The sequence below is a fragment of the Mesoplodon mirus genome (genome assembly GCF_964341445.2).
Source record: "Mesoplodon mirus genome assembly, chromosome: 9".
Lineage (NCBI taxonomy): Eukaryota > Metazoa > Chordata > Mammalia > Artiodactyla > Ziphiidae > Mesoplodon > Mesoplodon mirus.
Window position 1 is genome coordinate 86190646 of NC_138985.1, and position 24882 is coordinate 86215527.

Genomic DNA, 24882 nt, shown 5'->3' on the forward strand with positions numbered 1-24882 from the left:
ACATGCCGCTCCGCAGCTGGGCCCGTGAGCCATGGCCGCTGCGCCTGCATGTCTGGAGCCTGTGCTCTGCAATGGGAGAGGCCACAACAGTGAGAGGCCCGCGTACCGCAAAAAAAAAAAAAAAAAAAAAAAAAAAAGAATAATAAAGAATGAGGGAGATTACCTAAAATGCCACCAACAAAGACAGTTAATTTGGGGCACATTTCTTTATAAGTTTTTTATACATTTTATACAATTTTCTAGTTTGCTTTTTTACCATACTATTATATCAGAAATACATGCTGTAAAATCTTTGTAAATGTTATTTCAAGGGCTACATAAAATTATATTACTGGATGTATTTAATATTTACTTAATTTAATGTCCTTAATCTTTCCCATATTGTTAGATATTTATGATATTTTTAATGTTTTGCTATTGTAAATATTGCACTCACAAAATTGTTGTTGTTCTATGGAAGTATAGCATGAAAATCCAAGTTCACAGCTGTAGTATAAAACAGATTACGATTCTGCTGGAAATTGGTACTTGCATCGTCGTAGTAGGAATGCTGGGAATGCCAGAATGGCAGGCACATTCCATGGTAATCTGAAGGCTCATCTGAGAGAGCCAGTATCAGGAATAACAAGTGTTTGCCCTTCCACTGGTTTGTTTGCTCAAGGATTCCTGTTCATTATTTGTTCATTTTTGGAGAAACAGCATATTAAGGGTATCAGGAAGACCTTACTTTGTGTTGTCTGAAATCTCTAACTCATAACTGTACACAGCATGACTATAGCACCCTGAGACTGATTTTGTTTCTTGTCTTATGGAAGGAAATCCTATTACTTTGTCACATTGAGTATTTTACATCAATTTTCATCAGAGACATTTTGAATTTTAAAATGATTGAGATCTATGTTAATTTTATGTATTTTTTCATTTGTATATAGCAGTTGATTAGCATCTTACAGTACTTTGAAAGATGTACTATGTTTGAAAAGACTCAATGTCTGTTTTTCTTAGAAAATAATAGTTCTTTATTTGGATGCATATTCTAACCACATTTTTAGAAAATAGTTTTCCCATTTATAAAGATGTTATATGTTTATGGTAGAATATTGAATCAAACCTTTGCAAGTACAAAGATGAAAGCGAAAATCATTCCAAATCCCACCACCCAGAGATAACACAGTTAAGTAATGTTGTGCATGTTTCCAGGCATCTCTCTAAGCATAACACACACGCGCACACACACACACACACACACACACACATTTATATCCTGACTTTTTGCCTCCTGCCTCTTTTACAATAGTTTACCTCACATGCTTTTTGTTTTTTTGTTGTTGTTGTTGTTTTGTTTTTTTGTGTGTGTGGTATGCGGGCTTCTCACTGTTGTGGCCTCTCCCATTGCGGAGCACAGGCTCTGGATGCACAGGCTCTGGACGCACAGGCTCAGCAGCCACGGCTCACGGGCCTAGCCGCTCTGCGGCATGTGGGATCCTTCCGGACCGGGGTACGAACCCGTGTCCCCTGCATCGGCAGGCAGACTCTCAACCACTGTGCCACCAGGGAAGCCCTACCCCACATGTTTTAACAGATACTTTTTTCAAATTTTTTTGGCTGCCACACGCAACTTGCGGGATCTTAGTTCCTCGACCAGGGATCGAACCCGGGGCCCCAGCAATGGAAACACAGAGTCCTAACCACTGGACCACCAGGGAATTCCCGAGACATTTTTAATATTTTGATAAAAATAAAGACTGTGATAAAAAAAGTATTGTCATATCAATGTAGTTTTTAAGGATTGTGATAAATTGTTATATCACTAGTTTTAAGTTAGACTTTTTTGATCATTAACTAAATGCACTGTGCTATGTAGTTTATATACATTAACTTATTGAATTCTCACTTCTAGTCCACAAGGTAGCTATTTTTGTTTCACAGATGAGGAACTGAACAGTGTATATCATACATGGTGGAGTTAAGGTTTGACCCAAGGACTGTCTTTCTCCAAACCTGAGTCTTTGACCACAATATCATCCTAGTTTCTTGAAAGTGTATGAAAAGTATTTGCTTCATTCTGTTTTGTGTTTTATTGTATGGGTATACCATAGTTTTTTAACCAAGTTCTTCTTGACAGATAGTTAGAATTTTTTCAACTTGTTAATATAAAATCCAACTTTACTACCATATTTGTTTATATTGCTTTTTTGAGATTTGGGTGTAATGTGGAATTATTGTATCAATGGGTAAAATATTAAAACTGTGGTTCTTCCTGCCACATTCCTATACAAAATGATAGTTCCTATTTTTACTTTCATCAGCAGCATTAGTTCTCCATGGATCTTCAGTATTAGATGTTATCACATTTTTTAATCTGATGAAGTTAAAAATGTCACATCATTTAAATTCTTTTGTAGGAAAGGAAGCTTTACTTACACATCAATTTTAAAATATTTCTATTTTTCTAAGTGCTGTTTTTTTAATTTAATTTTTTATTTGTAAATCCTTTTTATATGAAGGATATGAATAAGCAGTTTATATTTTCATATCTAAATGTCAAAACAAAGGAGAAAAGATCATGAAGTTCACAAAAAGCTACAGAAAGACCATTTAAAGTATAGCATATCACTTTACAGTCCCAGGACTGGCAAATTTCAAAATTGGTGATATCACCTGTTGCTGGTGGACATTCCAGGAAAGGAAACTCTCATACATTGCCTGTGGAAATGTGAAATATTGTAGCCTTTTTTTGGAAAGCAATCTGGAAAATCTATAACATTTAAAATACTTATAGTTTCTAAACCAGCAATATTATTCTTGGGAATCAACTTGATAGAAGTTAAAGCATTAAAAGATAATAAAATATATACATAAATCTTAAAATTAACACTGTCAAATAAATAAAGAAAATGGTTTCAAATAAGGACAATCAAAATAAGGGAAATGAGATTATGCTACAAATTTTGAGTAATAAATAGAGAGAAAAATAGCAAATTATGTTCCTAGAATCTCTGGAGAGGTGGAAAACTCATGTTAAGAGATTAGAGGAAACACCAATTTTGTAGAATTCTATTAAAATATGTGGAAAAAATGTGCTTCTTAGATGTGTAGGAACAATACACTTTAATAATACGGTACACTTTAATATACTTGGCATAGTTTCATATGGGCTAAGTGTTCATCTCATAGATGACAGCATTATTAGCCTCAGGAGACACTTCTGATACCCCCTTGGTTTCTGGGAGCAGGGCCAATTTTAAGAAAATTATGAAGTGGATGAAACGGGTTTTAGGCCATAGCTCTGCTTACCCATTACCCAAGTCCCTCCTTACCTAAAGCACCCACTTCAGGGTCCCACAGGGTTGGCCTAACTAGTCGGGTCACACCTGTCACATGGGGCTCATTGTTACTCACTCATGAAAATGTACCTTCCTTCACCATCAGTTTCAGGGCTCAAGATGTCACATATTCTAGCAGATGCACTTGTACTGCCAATGAGAGAAAACTGATCCCAGTTCTAGATCCCAGTTCTAGATAATGTGTATGAATTTTAACTGAGGCCTCATGCTGATGAAGTCCTCTGTTTCCCTTAGATCAAAACCACCCAATGGTGTCTGTTGAGTTAACATATTCTCCTTCTACGGTAAGAAGGCCTATTAACAAAACATGAGGGGGTGATGCAGAACTGAGAGAGAAGATTATTTGCTGTGTTTTCGAAATTCCACTCATACCGCCCTATTCAGAAGGCTTAAATAATAGGCGGCAAGACATATAGAAGACGTCACATTGCTTCTTGAGTTTATCATCAAGACTGCAAATTTATCTGCCTGTATCTTACCTCCCACCCACTTATCTATTCATTAAACAACAAATACTTATGTAAAGCTTATCAAGTACTAGGCACTGTCCTAAGCACTTTACAAATATTAACTCATTTAATTTTCATAATATCCTCCCAAGAGTGGTATTAATTAGTATTACTAGGAGATCTGAGTTTTAGGCCTCACATCTGCTTTTTGGAATGACCTTGAACAAGCTCATTAGATCATCAGTTGCTTGGTATGAAAATGGAAGATAAGACCTGTTTCATAAATATCTCACAGAAATATTATGATTGGTTTAAGCAAATCTCCAAAGATTATTGAAAATAATGCTGTATGAATAAGAACTATGTAATCCTGAAATACTTGTGGCATTAAGTAATAAGCCATTGAGAGAATTGATTCTTTTTCTCATGTTAGTGAACTATATTTTCTCAAGCCTTGATTCTCATCTGTGCTGAATTAGTGTGTAATTATTCTTAGAATAAATTTTAAATCAATGACTCCCACCTCCCTCTCAGATTGCTTGAAGTCCCCAGTGCATTATTATACAATGTTAAACCAGTTATGATTAGGTTTTATTCACTGCATTTTAAAGAAGTCATGCAAAATGACTTTTAATAAATCAGGAAGAAGGAATAATATTTGGTTAAATGAGGTGTCACCACACTAATTATACACTAAAACCTCCTGCACCGTTCTGTGGAATTTTGTACAAGGAGTGTCGATCAAAAACTCAAGTCAAGTACTCAAGTAATAAAAGAACCCATTTTCAAGCATCATCCTCATAACAAGGATTATGACAAGGACATTATAGCCAGGCATCAGAATATTTTATAATTTACACTAAACACGTTTTATGTAACACATGTTTATTAAACATGAGCTAGGTGGAGGATACTAAAATTAGTGTGGATGGAGAGAGAGCATTATAAAAGTGAGTGAGACCTTTCAAGGAACTAGAGGGCAGAGGTGTATATCAGTGTTTCTCAAACTCACATGTGCATACTGGGGATTTTGTTACTGACAAATTTGATTTGGTGAGGTCTAAGTTGGGGACTGAACTTTTTCATTTCTATCAAGCTTTCACTATATGAAAACATTACAGATCCAAGGATCATTTTCGAGTAGGGAAGATGTACATGTTTAACTGTAATATAAGATACAATAGGAGCAGTATGAAGAGCAGAAATAAAATGTTCTGAGAGAACGGAAAAGGAAGGGACCAATTCTGAATGTGGGGGTCTAGGAAGGTGTCACAAGTGAATACTTGATATGTGACAATGATTTCTCAAGTAGATTTTAGAGGGAAGAGTATTCATCAGTATGAGCTGCATGCTAAGGCACACAGGTCTAAAAGTGTATGGATCATATGGTAGCTCTGTTTTTAGTACTTTTTAAAGGAACCTCCATACTGTTCTCCATAGTGGCTGTACCAATTTACATTCCCACCAACAGTGTAGGAGGGTTCCCTTTTCTCCACACCCTCTCCAGCATTGATTGTTTATAGATGTTTGTTTTGATGATGGCCATTCTTACTGGTGTGAGGTGATACCTCATTATAGTTTTGATTTGCATTTCTCTGATAATTAGTGATGTTGAGCATCTTTTCATGTGCCTCTTGGCCATCTGTATGTCTTTTTTGGAGAAATGTCTATTTAGATCTTCTGCCCATTTTTTGATTAGGTTTTTGTTTTTTCAATATTGAGTTGCATGAGCTGTTTGTGTATTTTGGAGATTAATCCCTTGCCACTGCTGGGCATATATCTGGAGAAAAACATAATTCAGAAAGATATGTGTATCCCAGTGTTCACTGCAGCACTGTTTACAATAGCCAGGATATGGAAGCAACCTAAATGTCCATCGACGGAGGAATGGTTAAAGAAGATGTGGTATATATATACAATGAAATATTACTCAGCCATAAAAAAGAACAAAATAATGCCATTTGCAGTGGCATGGGTGGACCTAGAGATTGTCATACTGAGTGAAGTAAGTTAGAGAAAGACAAATTAAAAAATATAAAAGAATGGTACAAATGAACCTATTTACAAAACAGAAATAGACTCACAGATGTAAAAAACGAACTTATGGTTACCAAGGGGGAAACGGAGGTGGGAGGGATAAATTGGGAGATTGGGATTGACATATACACACTGCTATATATAAAATAGATAACTAATAAGGACCTACTGTATAGCACAGGGAACTCTACTCAATACTCTGTAATGACCTATATAGGAATAGGATCTAAAAAAGAGTGGATATATGTATATGTAAAATTGATTCACTTTGCTGTACAGCAGAAACTAACACAACATTGTAAATCAACTCTACTCCAATAAAAATTAATTGAAAAATAAATACAAGTGTATGGAGTCTCAGGGGCCAACAAGGGTCCATGTGGCTGAGAAGAAGTGGGGTTTGGGGAGTGCTGCTTTGAGGGAAAGAGCTAGAGAACTAGGTTGGGGCAGGTGTGAAGGATCTCTGTTGCTTTGCTAAGGAATTTGATCTGTATTGTGCTGGCAATGATAAGATCTGTGTTTTCAGAGGAGGATTGTGGCTTTATGGAGGAAAATGGATTAATGAAGGGAAAAGAAATAGAAGCAGGGTGACTAATTAGGAGACTTTGCAGAGATAGTGAGATCTTAGATTTAGAGACTGTGATAGGATTTGGAAAGGTCAGGAAATATTTAAGAAATTCTAATTTAGGTTGGATGGGAATTGGAGATCAATGAGAAGTGGAATGAGAGACAAGTACTAGTTGAAGATGATGTTATGCTTTCTAGATTGAGGGAGAGAAAGTGATTACACCTTTGACGATAATAAAACTGGAAGGACGGACAGGTTTTTGGCAGGAGATACAGGTTCTGATTCATGTGTTCAGCAGGACATCTGTCTTAGGAAGTAACTGGAGATCTGAAACATAAGAAAGGTTAAGAAATGTAAATTTGAGAGTCAGTGGCAGGGAAGCAATAGCTAAAGCAATGAATGTAAATAAAATCATCAAAGGAGTTGAATTTAGAGAGAAATGGTAACAAGTGAAATGAAAGGCTAGAAATTTGGGGAGCTGCATGTATTGAGGAGGGTCTCAAACCCTGAACTTGATCTATTTTTCAGTCTTCTGTATTTTAAATACCAACGAAATTGTCTTTATCAGAGAATCCATCTTGCATAGAAAGTAATTATTTTTCACTTTCTGCATTGTAGTGCAGATTGGTTTTGTAATACAACATTCTTAGTATAAAATACTTGGTGAGATATGTAATTAATATGTGTCTAGTTACAGCCATATACTTAACAGTCATCATCTTTTTTTCTCTGGAGAATATGTTTATTCTGATTTTTTTAAAAAAAACTAAAGTCCATACTTCATTCAGATTTTTAAACTTTTTACCTAATGTCCTTTTTCTGTTCCAAGATCCCATCCAGGATACATTACATTTAGTTGTCGTGTTTCCTTAGGCTTCTCTTGGCTGTGACCGTTTCTCAGACTTTATTTGTTTTTGATGACCTTGGCAGTTTTGAGAAGAACTGGTCAGGTGTTTTGATGTGCCTCAATTGGGTCATGCCTGGTATTTTCCAATTAGTATAGGGTTATGGTTTGGGGGAGTAAGACCACGGAGGTAAAATTCTCATCATATCATATCAAGGGTATAGACTATCCAAATGACTTATCACTGTTGATATTAGCCTTAATCACCTGACAGGTAGTGTTTGTCAGGTTTTTCCACTGCAAATTATACTTTTATTTCCCCTTTCCATACTGGACTCCTTGGAAGGGTGTCACTGTGAGCAACTCATGCCAAAGGGCTAGGAACTTGTGATCTACCTCCTTGAGTCTGTAGTAGCTATGAAAATTATTTGATATTTTTCCACACCAGAGATTTGTCTCTTCCTCCCCATTTATTTTTTTATTCAATAATTTGTTTATATCATATATATAATATATATATATATATACACTATATATTATATACTGGATATTTATTTTATACCAATATTACTTTACTTATTTTTTGCTCAAATTGTTCCAGTTTTGACCATTGGCTCCCGTGCCCCTTTAACATACCTTCATCACTGCTTTTGTTCATTTGTTTGTTTGCTTGTTTGGTTTTGAGCTCTTCCTCATTTTCTGGCACTGTGATGCTCTAGGCTCATCTTGTACACTTACTTTTCCAGCCCTTGAATCAGTCATACCTCCAAGGACCCCTGGTTCCTCTTATTGGAGAATGGAATTAGAAACCAATATCTGAGTGTTAGGTGCAGACTGAGTTTTAAATTGCTGCAGAGTTCATTTCTTTTCAGCTCTCCTAAGCTGGTGAGAATTCCAGACTTGTAGAAATTTGGTAAAATGCAATAATGAGAGTTTTCTCCCAGACAAACAATAGTCTTGAAGCAGTAAAAGTTTAAACACACATGCACACACATCTAATCAGTTATACTTCAATAGAAGACTATATAAGTGGCATGAAAATCTTTTTTTTTAAGTCACTTTAAAAAAAGAGAACAAATGTATGGATACCAAGGGGGAAAAGGGGTGGGGTGGGAGGAATTGGGAGATTGGGATTGATACATATACACTACTGATACTATGTATAAAATAGGTAACTAATGAGAACATACTGTATAGCACAGGGAAATCTACTTAATTCACTGTGGTGACTGAAATGAGAAGGAAATCCAAAAAAGAGGGGATATATATATATATATATATATATATATATATATATATATATATCTCCAATTCATTTTGCCATACAGTGGAAACAAACACAACATTGTAAAGCAACTATACTCCAATAAAAATTATTAAGAAAAAAAACCTATGGGACTTCCATGATGGTCCAGTGGTTAAGACTCTGAGCTCCCAATGCAGGGGGCCTGGGTTCGATCCTTGGTCAGGGAACTAGATCCTGCGTGCTGCAACTAAAGTTCCTGTATGCCATAACTAAGAGCACGCATGCTGCAACTAAGACCGGGTACAGCCAAATAAATAAATAAATATTTTTTTAAAAAAAACAGAAAACAAACAAACAAACAAACCTATGGAAGGAAACTTTAGCAAGCTTTCTAAAGTAAACATTTCTTGAGTTTATTTCATAGAAATAAACTGATCTATTTCTTTTCATGCTCTTCTTAATGAAAAGTTCCTTTAGAGCAGGAGCCTTTTAACTTTTGCAAAAGTTTAAGCATAATGTTGCTTTCTTGAGCTTGTGAGTAGGTTAGAAAAATTTCAGGAGTTCAAAACTCTTCACGGAAACAATCTCCAAACCTCTCTTAGTGCAGAAAGCTGGTAGACATTAGGGCAGGAAAACTTTATCCCTAGTGTGGATTTAGAACATCAAGGGAGAGAATGGTTTAGAATTTCTCCATGGTGAAACACGAAGTTTTCATCATCAGCTCTTAGAGGTTAATGAGCCAGAGGCACAACAAGCAAAAATCCATGACCAGAGTCTTGGGGCAAGAAACCAGATTTAATTAGATTTTGTGACCATGTTATATAATGCATTGAAAATCTCAAGTTTCAATATATATGATTTCTTTTAAAATGAATTCTGAAAATTGAAATATATAATCCAATAAACATCTACTAAGTGTCTACTATAATCAGTGTTATATATAAGAACTTGAATGTTTGTTGTCCTTAAAGAAAAGCCATGAATCAAATTAATTAAGTATGGGTAGATCCATCATATTAAGAATACAGTTAAGGAAACAGGTTAATGCAGCTTGGTTCAGGAATGGCTAATTTGTATTCAAACAATCTTGTGGTAGAATCAAGCATAGAACCCAATTTATTATTAATAAGTTAATAATGTATTCAATAATGTAAACTATCTACTAAGCCTGGTAAAAGAAGGATACAGAGAAAGGAAGACTTTGTTATGTGATAAGAATCTTATAGTTGTGAAGAAAAGGGTGTACAAAGGGAACAGTGAACATGTGAAATATCCTCATGTTATAAAGGAATATTATGTATTATTTAATAATTGTTATATTATAAAGGAATATTATGTATTATTTAAAAATTAAACATTTTCAGTATTTCACACTGAAATAAAACAAATTTTAGGAAATCACACTACTGTATCCTTAAGGAATTTAATAGTATAATACTAGGAATAAGTAAATGAGACTTGGCTTTAGTAGCTATGTATCTTAAAAGTTCCTGGACAAGTTTCTTTTCCAATTCATACTTTATAAATCTTTTCTGCTTCAATCAAATGTATGTGTTCACAGAAAAGTTTCTAATAAATAAAGCACTTGGAATCTCCTATTAGTTTTCATAATTAATATTACAATTCTTTAAATGCAATGACTGGTTACCTTTGTTTTTCTTATGTACTTCTCTCCTTCATTCTTGCTAAGAACTAAAATGTATCTTTATGTCCTTTTTAAAAAATACTACTCTAATATTTTTTCTTATTATTCATCCATTTTTAATTTTTACAAAAATATTTCAATGTCCTAGCATTTTATTGAGTCTTAGTTATTGGTCTACTGCTCACATTCAATTATTCATTCATCTATGCATTTAGCAAATAGGTAGCAAATACTTGTTAAATTCCAGCCACTGTTGTAGATACTGCGAATACAGCAGTGATTAAAATAGGCCCTGTTCTGCCCTCTGAAGCTCACATTCAAATGGGGATAGACAGACAATAAACAAATAGATAAGAAATACATAATGTGTCAGATGATGATAGATCCTATGGAGAAAAGTAAAGGAGGAATAGACTTGTCAGTCCTTGAGAATAAGCAGCATTTATAAGAATGATGCTATCTCAGAGCTCTCCATTGTTCTCTGGGTTGAATTACTGATGCAGTAGACTTTATCAATGAGGAGGTCATTTGAGAGCCAGGAACGATTGTTTGCTTTACATGGCAGCCTATGAGAGACTGGAAATATTCTAAAGGCAGCCTCACTCCTTAGGGCAGATGCTTGATTAAAACAAAAACAAGAACAAAAACCTTTAAAAATAGCTCTTACTTTTAACACGGAGATGTTAGGTGGTTCCTGAGAATGCTTAGAGAAGGATAAATACTATAGTCAGTGCCATATTATGTCTGAATTAATAAAGCTGGACCCTGACAACTCCTTCTAAAATTGTCTGTGGAGATTTCACTGCTTCCAGACCCAACACTATGGAGGCATGATAATGAGCAATAATGTTCTACAGTTTATGGGGAGAATCCTATAGATTTTTCATGTTGAGATGGAGAATGGAACATCCACATCCTGTTTTCTTAGAACTATGTCCTATGACCTCTCTATTTAAGGGCTTGGCTAGCCTGATCTGGGAGCTTGTCCTGCTCTGGTTTCTTTGTGACAGGGAAAGAAATCATTTTAACCATCAAAAAAAAATCTGAGAAACTTTTAGAGGTCTCTTTTCAAAAGTAGGTAGAAACCCAGTTAATATTTATAGTTCCTGAGTACATGTGCAGTTGAGAGCTATCTCCTTTTACACATGAATATTTCTCTTACTTCAGTTACCAGTGGTATCACTAATAATGTTTTAGGGTGCTGTTGCTGGGTGAGGGTCTAGGAATACCTGAGTTATACCTGTTATAGTCTTTTTCCTCCAAGGTCCCAAAGGAAAATAGACACTGGACAGTAGTTGAGAAAATACCAAAGCTAGATAGTTCCTCTTTGTCTCAGTTTCTTCTTCTGTAAAGTATGTGTAATAATAGTTTCTACTCCACAGTGTTGTTGGAAGTTCTGCATAAGTTGATAGATATAAGGCATCAAAAGCTGTGTCTCTGTTGCCTCCCTGTTTTTTGAAGCAATAATGACGTAATGATCACAAACATGGCTTCTGGAGCTAGATTTCCTGAATTCAAATTCTCTTCCTATCACGAACTAGATGGCTGACCTTGGGCAAGTTATTTAACCTTTTTGCACTAAAAAAAAAAAAAGAAAAAGAAAAAGAAAAAGTATATCTAGCAGGGTATTGTATAAAATAAATTAATTAATGCAAACACTTGGAAGAGTAACTGGCATACTCTAAGTACTCAAGAACTAATTGCTGTTGATTCATTACCACTACTACTGCTACCATTCCTTATTTATTAGTGTGGCCTTGGTGCCCAAATCCTAATGCAGTATTCTAAAGAGTTAGGCTGAGTCACATAAAGGTCTCCTTTCCCTATGCCAGGAAAATCTAAGAAGCCATCATCCAAATTGGCCAGGATCTGCTTTGCCTGTTTTTTCCCCAATCTAAATCTTTTTTTTTTAAGTTACTTTTTATTGGAGTATAGTTGCTTTACAATGTTGTGTTAGTTTCAATCCAAATCTGACTTCTCAGCTCTCACACTAATGTCGACCTTCAGGGGACAGAAGAAACACATCAAGTAAGACCAACACCAAAAATGTTTGCCTCAGTGCCTAGAAAGAGCCTGTCCTGGGCCACATATAACTGGGGCAACAGCCCTGAGACAGACTGAATGTGGAAAGAGTCCAAAGAGAGAGTGTGAACAAGAAAGAAATGAAGGCAGGTCCACGTAGGAGTGGGACCTGCTCCACTTTAGCAATGCAACCAAAAAGACATATGGGAAAAAGACGGCTACAGGCCAATCGGTTTTTTTCCAGGCTTGTTAGAGATAGAATGACTCTAAGAGGCCACACTTCAGTCCTTGCCAACTTTGAAATGGCCAACCAAATGCCTCTGGAGTTGAAGTGACCTTATTCAACCTTGTGAAAGAGCACGGCCAAAGATGGAAATCAAAGGGTATGTTCAGACATCCTTTTTTTTTTTTCTTTTTACATCTTTATTGGAGTTTAATTGCTTTACAATGGTGTGTTAGTTTCTGCTTTATAACAAAGTGAATCCGTTATACATATACATATGTTCCCATATCTCTTCTCTCTTGCGTCTCCCTCCCTCCCACCCCCCCATCCCACCCCTCCAGGCGGTCACAAAGCACCAAGCTGATCTCCCTGTGCTATGCGGCTGCTTCCCACTAGCTATCTACCTTACGTTTGGTAGTGTATATATGTCCATGCCTCTCTCTCGCTTAGTCACAGCTTACACTTCCCCCTCCCCATATCCTCAAGTCCATTCTCTAGTAGGTCTGTGTCTTTATTCCTGTCTTACCCCTAGGTTCTTCATGACATTTTTTTTTTCTTAAATTCCATATATATGTGTTAGCATACGGTATTTGTCTTTCTCTTTCTTACTTACTTCACTCTGTATGACAGACTCTAGGTCTATGCACCTCATTACAAATAGCTCAATTTTATTTCTTTTTATGGCTGAGTAATATTCTATTGTATATATGTGCCACATCTTCTTTATCCATTCATCTGATGATGGACACTTAGGTTGTTTCCATCTCTGGGCTATTGTAAATAGAGCTTCAATGAACATTTTGGTACATGACTCTTTTTGAATTATGGTTTTCTCAGGGTATATGCCCAGTAGTGGGATTGCTGGGTCATATGGTAGTTCTATTTGTAGTTTTTTAAGGAACCTCCATACCGTTCTCCATAGCGGCTGTACCAATTCACATTCCCACCAGCAGTGCAAGAGTGTTCCCTTTTCTCCACTCCCTCTCCAGCATTTATTGTTTCTAGATTTCTTGATGATGGCCATTCTGACTGGTATGAGATGATATCTCATTGTAGTTTTGATTTGCATTTCTCTAATGATTAATGATGTTGAGCATTCTTTCATGTGTTTGTTGGCAGTCTGTATATCTTCTTTGGAGAAATGTCTATTTAGGTCTTCTGCCCATTGTTGGATTGGGTTGTTTCTTTTTCTGTTATTGAGCTGCATGAGCTGCTTATAAATTTTGCAGATGAATCCTTTGTCAGTTGCTTCATTTGCAAATATTTTCTCCCATTCTGAGGGTTGTCTTTTGGTCTTGTTTATGGTTTCTTTTGCTGTGCAAAAGCTTTGAAGTTTCATTAGGTCCCATTTGTTGATTTTTGTTTTTATTTCCATTTCTCTAGGAGGTGGGTCAAAAAGGATCTTGCTGTGATTTATGTCATAGAGTGTTCTGCCTATGTTTTCCTCTAAGAGTTTGATAGTTTCTGGCCTTACATTTAGGTCTTTAATCCATTTTGAGCTTATTTTTGTGTATGGTGTTAGGGAGTGATCTAATCTCATACTTTTACCTGTACCTGCCCAGTTCTCCCAGCACCACTTATTGAAGAGGCTGTCCTTTCTCCACTGTACATTCCTGCCTCCTTTATCAAAGATAAGGTGACCATATGTGTGCGGGTTTATCTCTGGGCTTTCTATCCTGTTCCATTGATCTATCTTTCTGTTTTTGTGCCAGTACCATACTGTCTTCATTACTGTAGCTTTGTAGTATAGTCTGAAGTCAGGGAGCCTGATTCCTCCAGCTCAGTTTTTCGTTCTCAAGATTGCTTTGGCTATTCGGGGTCTTTTGTGTTTCCATACAAATTGTGAAATTTTTTGTCCTAGTTCTGTGAAAAATGTCATTGGTAGTTTGATAGTGATTGCACTGAATCTGTAGATTGCTTTGGGTAATAGTCATTTTCACAATGTTGATTCTTCCAATCCAAGAACATGGTATATCTCTCCATCTATTTGTATCATCTTTAATTTCTTCCATCAGTGTCTTATAATTTTCTGCATACAGGTCTTTTGTCTCCTTAGGTAGGTTTATTCCTAGATATTTTATTCTTTTTGTTGCAATGGTAAATGGGAGTGTTTTCTTGAATTCACTTTCAGATTTTTCATCATTAGTGCATAGGAATGCCAGAGATTTCTGTGCATTAATTTTGTATCCTGCAACTTTACCAAATTCATTGATTACCTCTAGTAGTTTTCTGGGAGCATCTTTAGGATTCTCTATGTATAGTATCATGTCATCTGCAAACAGTGACAACTTTACTTCTTCTTTTCTGATTTGGATTCCTTTTATTTCCTTTTCTTCTCTGATTGCTGTGGCTAAAACATCCAAAACTATGTTGAATAATAGTGGTGAGAGTGGGCAACCTTGTCTTGTTCCTGATCTTAGTGGAAATGCTTTCAGTTTTTCACCATTGAGGACGATGCTGGCTGTGGGTTTGTCATATATGGCCTTTATTATGTTGAGGAAAGTTCCCTCTATGCCCACTTTCTGCAGGGTTTTTATCATAAATGGGTGTTGAATTTTGTCGAAAGCTTTCTCTGCAAATATTGAAATGATCATATGGTTTTTCTCCTTCAATTTGTTAATATGGTGTATCACGTTGATTGATTTGCATATATTGAAGAATCCTTGCATTCCTGGAATAAACCCCACTTGATCATGGTGTATGATCCTTTTAATGTGCTGGTGGATTCTGTTTGCTAGTATTTTGTTGAGGATTTTTGCATCTATGTTCATCAGTGATATTGGCCTGTAGTTTTCTTTCTTTGTGACATCCTTGTCTGGTTTTGGTATCAAGGTGATGGTGGCCTCATAGAATGAGTTTGGGAGTGTTCCTCCCTCTGCTATATTTTGGAAGAGTTTGAGAAGGATAGGTGTTAGCTCTTCTCTAAATGTTTGATAGTATTCCCCTGTGAGGCCATCTGGTCCTGGGCTTTTTTTTGTTGGAAGATTTTTAATCACAGTTTCAATTTCAGTGCTTGTGATTGATTGGTTCATATTTTCTATTTCTTCCTGAGTCAGTCTTGGAAGGTTGTGCATTTCTAAGAATGTGTCCATTTCTTCCAGGTTGTCCATTTTATTGGCATACAGTTGCTTGTAGTAATCTCTCATGATCTTTTGTATGTCTGCAGTGTCAGTTGTTCCTTCTCCTTTTTCATTTCTAATTCTATTGATTTGAGTCTTCTCCCTTTTTTTCTTGATGAGTCTGGCTAATGGTTTATCAATTTTGTTTATCTTCTCAAAGAACCAGCTTTTAGTTTTATTGATCTTTGCTATCATTTCCTTCATTTCTTTTTCATTTATTTCTGATCTGATTTTTTTTCTTTTTTTTTTCTTTTTGCGGTATGCAGGCCTCTCACTGTTGTGGCCTCTCCCGTTGCGGAGCACAGGCTCTGGATGCGCAGGCTCAGTAGCCATGGCTCACGGGCCCAGCCACTCCACAGCATGTGGGATCTTCCAAGACTGGGGCATGAACCTGTATCCCCTGTATCTGCGCCACCAGGGAAGCCCCTCTGATGTGATTTTTATGATTTCTTTCCTTCTGCTAACTTTGGGGTTTTTTTGTTCTTCTTTCTCTAATTGCTTTAGGTGCAAGGTTAGGTTGTTTATTTGAGATGTTTCCTGTTTCTTAAGGTGGGATTGTATTGCTATAAACTTCCCTCTTAGAACTGCTTTTGCTGCATCCCATAGGTTTTGGGTCATCTTGTCTCCATTGTCATTTGTTTCTAGGTGTTTTTTTATTTCCTCTTTGATTTCTTCAGTGATCACTTCATTATTAAGTAGTGTATTGTTTAGCCTCCATGTGTTTGTATTTTTTACAGATCTTTTCCTGTAATTGATATCTAGTCTCATAGCATTGTGGTCAGAAAAGATATTTGATACAATTTGAATTTTCTTAAATTTACCAAGGCTTGATTTGTGGCCCAAGATATGGTCTATCCTGGAGAATGTTCCATGAGCACTTGAGGAAAATGTGTATTCTGTTGTTTTTGGATGGAATGTCCTATAAATATCAATTAAGTCCATCTTGTTTAATGTGTAATTTAAAGCTTGTGTTTCCTTATTTATTTTCATTTTGAATGATCTGTCCATTGGTGAAAGTAGGGTGTTAAAGTCCCCTACGATGAACGTGTTACTGTCGATTTCCCCTTTTATGGCTGTTAGTATTTGCCTTATGTATTGAGGTGCTCCTATGTTGGGTGCATAAATATTTACAACTGTTGTATCTTCTTCTTGGATCGACTCCTTGATCATTATGTAGTGTCCTTCTTTGTCTCTTCTAATAGTCTTTATTTTAAAGTCTATTTTGTCTGATATGAGAATTGCTACTCCAGCTTTCTTTTGGTTTCCATTTGCATGGAATATCTTTTTCCATCCCCTTACTTTCAGTCTGTACGTGTCTCTAGGTCTGAAGTGGGTCTCTTGTAGACAGCATATATATGCGTTTTGTTTTTGTATCCATTCAGTCAATCTGTGTGTTTTAGTGGGAGCATTTAGTCCATTTACATTTAAAGTAATTATCGATATGTATGTTCCTATTCCCATTTTCTTAATTGATTTGGGTTTGTTATTGTAGGTCTTTTCCTTCTCTTGTGTTTCCTGCCTAGAGAAGTTCCTTTAGCATTTGTTGTAAAGCTTGTTTGGTGGTGCTGAACTCTCTCAGCTTTTGCTTGTCTGTAAATGTTTTAATTTCTCCATCAAATCTGAATGAGATCCTTGCTGAGTAGAGTAATCTTGGTTGCAGTTTTTCTCCTTCATTATTTTAAATACGTCCTGCCAGTTCCTTCTGGCTTGCAGAGTTTCTGCTGAAAGTTCAGCTGTTAACCTTATGGGGATTCCCTTGTGTGTTATTTGTTGTTTTTCCCTTGCTGCTTTTAATATGTTTTCTTTGTATTTAATTTTTGACAGTTTGAGTAATATGTGTCTTGGCATATTTCTCCTTGGATTTATCCTGTATGGGACTCTCTGTGCTTCCTGGACTTGATTAACTATTTCCTTTTCCATATTAGGGAAGTTTTCAACTATAATCTCTTCAAATATTTTCTCAGTCCCTTTCTTTTTCTCTTCTCCTTCTGGAACCCCTATAATTTGAACGTTGGTGCGTTTAATGTCATCCCGGAGGTTTCTGAGACTGTCCTCAGTTCTTTTCATTCTTTTTTCTTTATTTTGCTCTGCAGTAGTTATTTCCACTATTTTATCTTTCACGTCACTTATCCATTCTTCTGGCTCAGTTATTCGGCTATTGATCCCATCTAGAATATTTTTTATTTCATTTATTGTGTTGTTCATCGTTGCTTTTTTCATCTTTAGTTCTTCTTGGTCCTTATTAAATGTTTCTTGCATTTTGTCTATTCTATTTTCAAGATTTTGGATCATCTTTACTATCATTATTCTGAATTCTTTTTCAGGTAGACTGCCTATTTCCTCTTCATTTGTTAGGTCTGGTGGGTTTTTATCTCATTCCTTCAACTGCTGTGTGTTTTTCTGTCTTCTCATTTTGCTTATCTTACTGTGTTTGGGGTCTCCTTTTTGCAGGCTGCTGGTTCATAGTTCCCGTTGTTTCTGGTGTCTGTCCCCAGTGGCTAAGGTTGGTTCAGTGGATTGTGTAGGCTTCCTGGTGGAGGGGACTAGTGCCTGTGTTCTGGTGGATGAGGCTGGATCTTGTCTTTTTGGTGGGCAGGTCCATGTCTGGTGGTGTGTTTGGGGTATCTGTGACCTTATTATGATTTTAGGCAGCCTCTCTGCTAATGGGTGGGGTTGTGTTCCTGTCTTGCTAGCTGTTTGGCATAGGGTGTCCAGCACTTTAGCTTTCTGGTCGTTGAATGAAGCTGGGTGCTGGTGTTGAGATGGAGATCTCTGGGAGATTTTTGCCATTTGATATTATATGGAGCTGGGAGGTCTCTTGTGGACCAGTGTCCTGAAGTTGGCTCTCCCACCTCAGAGGCACAGCACTGACTCCTGGCTGGAGCACCAAGAGCCTTTCATCCACACGGCTCAGAATAAAAGGGAGAAAAAGTAGAAAGATAGAATTAGTAGAAGTAGAAAGAAAGAAAGAAAGAAAGGGAGGGAGCGAGGAAGGAGGGAAGGAAGCAGGGAAGGAAGAAAAAAAGAAAGAAAGAAAATAAAGTAAAATAAAGTAATATAAAATAAAATAAAGTTATTAAAATAAAAAATAATTATTAAGAAAAAAATTATTTAAAACAAACAAACAAACAAAACAGACGGATAGAACCCCAGGACAAATGGTGGAAGCAAAGCTCTACAGACAAAATCTCACACAGAAGCATACACATACACACTCACAAAAAGAGGAAAAGGGGAAAATGTCATAAATCTTGCTCTCAAAGTCCACCTCCTCAATTTGGGATGATTCGTTGTCTAAAGGAGGGTAGGAAGGAAAGAAAGAAAGAAGATAAAGTAAAATAAAATAAAGTAAGATAAAATAAAGTTATTAAAATAAAAAAATTATTAAGAAAAAAATGTTTTTAAAAAACGGATGGATAGAACCCCAGGACAAATGGTGGAAGCAAAGCTATACAGACAAAATCTCACACAGAGGCATACACATACACACTCACAAAAAGAGGAAAAGGGGAAAAAATCATAAATCTTGCTCTCAAAGTCCTCCTCCTCAATTTGGGATGATTCGTTGTCTATTCATATATTCCACAGATGCAGGGTACATCAAGTTGATTGTTCAGCTTTAATCCGCTGCTTCTGAGGATGCTGGGAGAGACTTCCCTTTCTCTTCTTTGTTCTCACAGTTCCCGGGGCTCAGCTTTGGATTTGGCCCCGCCTCTGCGTGTAGGTCGCCGGAGGGCGTCTGTTCTTTGCTCAGACAGGGCGGGGTTAAAGGAGCAGCTGCTTCGGGGACTCTGGCTCACTGAGGCCGGGGGGAGGGAGGGGTAAGGATGCGGGGCGAGCCTGCGGTGGCACAGGCGGCGTGACGTTGCACCAGCGTGGGGCGTGCCGTGCGTTCTCCCGGGGAAGTTGTCTCTGGATCCCGGGACCCTGGCAGTGGCGGGCTGCACAGGCTCCCCGGAAGGGGTGTGTGGATAGTGACCTGTGCTCGCACACAGGCTTCTTGGTGGCGGCGGCAGCAGCAGCCTTAGCGTCTTATGCCCATCTCTGGGGTCCGTGCTTTTAGCCGCGGCTCGTGCCCGTCTCTGGAGCTCCTTTAAGCAGCGCTCTTAATCCCCTCTCCTCACGCACCAGGAAACAAAGAGGAAAGAAAAAGTCTCTTGCCTCTTCGGCAGGTCCAGACTTTTCCCCGGACTCCCTCCCAGCCAGCTGTGGTGCACTAACCCCTTGCAGGCTGTGTTCACGCCGCCCACCCCAGTCCTCTCCCTGAGCTCCAACTGAAGCCCGAGCCTCAGCTCCCAGCCCCGCCTGCCCCGGCGGGTGAACAGACAAGCCTCTCGGGCTGGTGAGTGCTGGTCGGCACAGATCCTCTGTGCGGGAATCTCTCCATTTTCCCCTCTGCACCCCTGTGGCTGCGCTCTCCTCCGCAGCTGCGAAGCTTTCCCCCTCCCGCCACCCGCAGTCTCCGCCTGCGAAGGGGCTTCCTAGTGTGCGGAAACCTTTGCTTCTTCACGGCTCCCTCCCACTGGTGCAGGTCCCGTCCCTATTCTTATGTCTCTGTTTTTTCTTTTTTCTTTGGCCCTACCCAGGTATGTGGGGGAGTTTCTTGCCTTTGGGGGGGTCTGAGGTCTTCTGTCAGCGTTCAGTAGGTGTTCTGTAGGAGTTGTTCCAAGTGTAGATGTATTTCTGGTGTATCGAGGAAGGTGATCTCCGCGTCTTACTCTTCCGCCATCTTCCTATAACTCCCCCAGACATCCTTTAAAGACCAACTGAGCAAATATCAACTGCCTATAGTCATCTCAAAAAAGCAATTTACCTAATGAACAAGCCTAATTCATTGAGAGCTAAAACATGGAACAGCAACTTGCTGAATGAACAATTCTTGGAAAACTGACAAACCCGTGTTTTATACCAGTTCTAAGGACTGTTTGCTGCTACTAAAAGCAGAGCCCAGGCAGAGTTTGGGCCAGGTCGGGGCACTAAGGTAAACTACAGAAAATGTGGGAAGCTGGCCTCAGCTGTCAGTGGCTGCCTTGTAGGATATGAACGCAAAACTTCTAAGTTTTCAAATGAAAGCTGAAATCTGGATTTTTATGTGAATTGTGCTAACATTTGCATTTTGACAAATGCTTAAAATTAAAAACAAAAACAAAACAAACACAGTGCAGACCAAATGCACCCTATATGCGGGCATTACTCCCCCTGTGTGCCTGCAGTCTGCAGTCTCTGCTGTACGCATTGTCCACTAAACACTCATGCTTTTAGGTTGTTGAGTGTGGCCCCAAAGCTTCACAGTATATAGTAATTTGTAATCTTGTTGAGGAACAAATTTGTATCCCAGATGCTCCAAGGTTGACTTCTGAATGTTATTTACTTCACTAGTGAGTATGCTTTGCGCTCTGCCCAGTTTCTAGATTTCACTATGGTTTTGGGAGTTTTTTAAACCAAGCTTGAATTCATAGCACCACTCATAAAACAAATAAAGCTTTTTTCTTTAAGAAAGGGCTGTGGGAATCAGGCAAGGGAGTAGATTTCTAGATAGAAATGAAGAGAAATTGAAAAGGTCTACTTTAACTAGAAAATTTAACTAGGAAATAGAGATTTGGAAGTTTGATGTAGAATTCAGCAAGGGTAACAATAGGAATTTTGAGTGGAAACAATCAGCATTTTTTTCAGACCATGGTAGCAAGAATTAGGCAAGAAGGATATGAAGAGATCGCTGAAAAGTTTTGGTTATACTTTACTTCATTTTAAGAGGAAATTGATGTGCTATACGGTATTTTTGAAATATTAACTTTTCACTTAAAATATTAATTAAATATTTTTGAGCGATGAGGGGTAACCTTATGAATATCAAGAAATTGTGTGATGCTTTATAAGTTAGCCTAAATTCTTTTTGATGTTTAGATTCCTTATAGCTGCTAAGGGCAGTGACTGTCTGCCCTTTTGTTTTGCTATTTACTTTCATATTTCTAGTACAGTGTTCGGCTCAGAGGAGGTTCTTAATAAACTAAATACTTTGAATTATTTAAATGTGTCTCCAGTTTTCAAACATTTATGGCTTAAATATGTATTTCTTTCTATCAATTCTAGAAATGCCTTGGGTAATAAAGGGGGGCATTCTTCAGACTTAGAGGAATGTAAAACATACTCTGTTTTTTAACACCCAAACAATTCAGTCCATAATATGAAATTCCTCTTTCTCTGCATATTCTTATCTTCTTAAAATATTTAGTTGTGTATATTATAACAGGAAGTTTCCTCTAGGGCTTTAGTGGTTCCTGGGCTAGAAGTAATATCGAATGAAAATAGTCTCTGTGTTTTCCCTTTTGAATCCATATCAAAAGGTTTTGGCTGAAAATGCCAGGTGCACATTTAAAATAAAGTATTGGAATCATCATAGAGTATTAGGTTTTGGCCATTGGAATCTGCTTGTAGTTTCCTTCAAAGTGAGAGTGCATGGGACAGGGTAGACCCTTGACACCTAAGCCCTGATGGCTATTACCTGGATGAGATCTCTCCCAACTCCCAATCACCGACATCATTTCTCCTTGTTCTTTTGAACTATTGTGCTATCTTCCAGCATCTTGAGATACATCAAGCAAACAGAGAAGCTCTAGGACAAGAGCTCAGTTAACTTGAGTTCAGTTGTCTGGATCCTTTTGTTTGGCAGAGAGGTTTCCCTTCCAGCAACAGGACAACTATAGAGGGACCAGTAGCTCAGAGAGCACAGGACTTGTCAAATGGAAAAGGACTTGATTAGTGCAGAGTGAAATTTAATTCCTAATTGGCATAGATATTCTTCCTCATCAACTTTTTTTTCCTGTATAATTCTTCTTTGAAAGCATTATGCTCTCAAGTGAGAAATTCTAGGAAATTTTTAAAAGACAGAATTTGGAGGCATTGGATATTTTCTAGCTTTTTGAAGCCACTAATAATGCAGGAACTGACTTGTGAGGTCTGGCATAAATAGTTACTTGAAGGAACATTTGTCTTAGTATTGATCAACAAAAGATGCCATGTGTACAGCAATTGCTTCATTTTCTAAACCGGATTTCCATCCAAAATGGAGAAAGTTTCCCAGGTAGTACCAATTCTTTTATATATTACTTAGTGTCCTTTTTCTGTTTTTTTTTTCTTGAGATAGATATTTCTATATTGTTTCTGAAGTAATGTGTTTACTACCCTATCATTAGCTAGTTATTCATTCAAGCATTTAACAAATATTTCTAAAGCATCAATTATATGCAAGGTAAGCTGATACAAATTTATGTAAATAGATCAAAAAGAATAAGGGAAAATAAACCCATATATAGCCACATAAATGTTCATTTTTAAGTAGTCAATTACTTATGCAAGAATGTACTCTGCTGAGATTATTTTGGCAAGTAACTATGATTTTTTGGCAAAGAACTTTGTTCTTGGTGAAACAGATGAAATATTTCTTTAGTCTGTGTTATACTCTGTATTCTAGAGTCAACTCTGTCTATAACTAGAACACAAATTCCTTTTAGACTAAACCTATCTTAAATTTTTCATTAAATTCTATTTTCTCCCTAACATAACTTTTTCGTTGTAAGAAAAATTATAAGAGCATTTTTTATTTATTTAATTTATTTATTTTTGGCTGCGTTGGGTCTTCGTTGTTGCGTGCGGGCTTTTCTCTAGTTGCGGCGTGCGGGGGCTACTCTTCGTTGTGGTGTGCGGGCTTCTCATTGCAGTGGCTTCTCTTGTTGCAGAGCATGGGCTCTAGAGCGCAGGCTCAGTAGTCGTGGCGCACGGGCTTAGTTGCTCCACGGCATGTGAGATCTTCCCAGACCAGGGCTTGAACCTGTGTCCCCTGCATTGGCAGGCGGATTCTTAACCACTGCACCACCAGGAAAGCCCCTTAAGAGCATTTTTTATTTTCAAGATCTATGAAAAGTAATGGTAATACGGAGGCCCAGAACAAAATGTTCGATGTTTTGACTTCATATCGTTATAACTCTCTCATCTCTTAAGAGACTTTATAATTTTCTTTCCTCCCAATCTCCAATTAAGATTTTATAAATTTATAAAATTCGTGATTTGAAACATTCTAATTTTAGTCTTTTAAAGGAATTTTATGATATAACTTAAGATAATTGGACTTTCCCTAGGATACAGTATTAAAGTGTTACTTCTGCTTAATTAGAAAAGGTGAATTTTAGTTACTTTGAATATATACTTTTAAGTATATTCAGAATCATTATTACTTGTGTTTTAGGATTTAAATAATTACATTCTTTAATCTGAAGAAGTAAATGGTGCCTTTAAAAATCTGATAAGAAATTGTTTGTTTTTCCATACTCTTTTGCTTCTAGGTGATTTGGGCTCTTGGGATCTGCTCGTTTGCCTGTCTTCTGGGAAAGCTGGTGGAAAACCTTGCATATCCAAGGAAGACATGTGCCAGTTAGGTTTACATCAAAAGGTAAACATTCTTTTTCAAAATGTGCACAGATTTTATCAGACCAATGAATATTAACACCAGGACTTCCTGGTGTTGAAAAAAAAAAGTCTTGAAAAACTGGAACCGTTGCATCTTTGGAGAAAGTTTCAATGGCCATGCCTTAAACACTTTACCATAAATTTTCACCATTTGGGTTTGATAAGATCCCCTTCAACTTCAGCTGCTACCAATAAGGATCCAGTTTTAGCTAGTGGGACCCAAAACTTGACCTTGAAATACATAGCCTATGGAGTGTTGCTTACCCTGGCCACCTGTTCATCCAAAGTAGTAAAAATTTTATTTACTAGATCCCTGTTTTGACTTTTCAAACTTAAATTGATATCCTGAATTATAACAAATTTATATAGTTTTTTTATTAACTTTTAAAATTGACATCCCATATCTACTATCGTGTGTAAACTTTTATAAATGCTTCTAGAAAAATTAACTAAAAATTATCAGATGCCTACAATGTGCTAGTCACTGTGCTGGAAATTTTGCATATGCTCTATTTTTGGTAACTTTAACAAATCTGTGAGAAAAGTGTCAAAGCCAATAGCTATTTTTCAGTAGTAAAAGAGTACTATAGTAACTACTATGATCAATTGATATTTCTGCAATTGACAGTTGTGATTACTCTTTCTTCCTTTTAACTTTTTCCTTCCTTGACCTTTAGACTGAGCTCATTCTTTCGCTTCTTCTTGTACATCTTTGGCCATCCTTTCTGTGTCCTTCAGAGCCACCTTTTCTCTGTCCGTTCTTTAAATGCCTCTGTTCCCCAGCACCACCTCTAACGTTTCACCTACCATTTGTAGTTGATGAGTCCCAAATCTACATCTAAAGTTCATAGCAGTTTCCCATACTTCAGTCTTGCGTGTGTAACTACCCACTGAGCATCTCCACTTAGATGTCACATAG

The 24882-nt window shown here is 37.2% G+C and overlaps 1 protein-coding gene across 3 annotated transcripts in view; it reads left to right on the forward strand.

Annotated features, from left to right (window-relative positions):
• Nucleotides 1-24882, forward strand: part of CPED1 (cadherin like and PC-esterase domain containing 1) — a 318360-nt gene that overhangs the window by 44933 nt on the left and 248545 nt on the right. For all 3 annotated transcript variants that reach the window (XM_082631609.1, XM_082631610.1, XM_082631611.1), the window contains exon 3: nt 23840-23946. In XM_082631609.1, coding sequence (XP_082487735.1) covers nt 23840-23946 — 107 coding nt within the window. The remainder of the gene's footprint in view (nt 1-23839; nt 23947-24882) is intronic.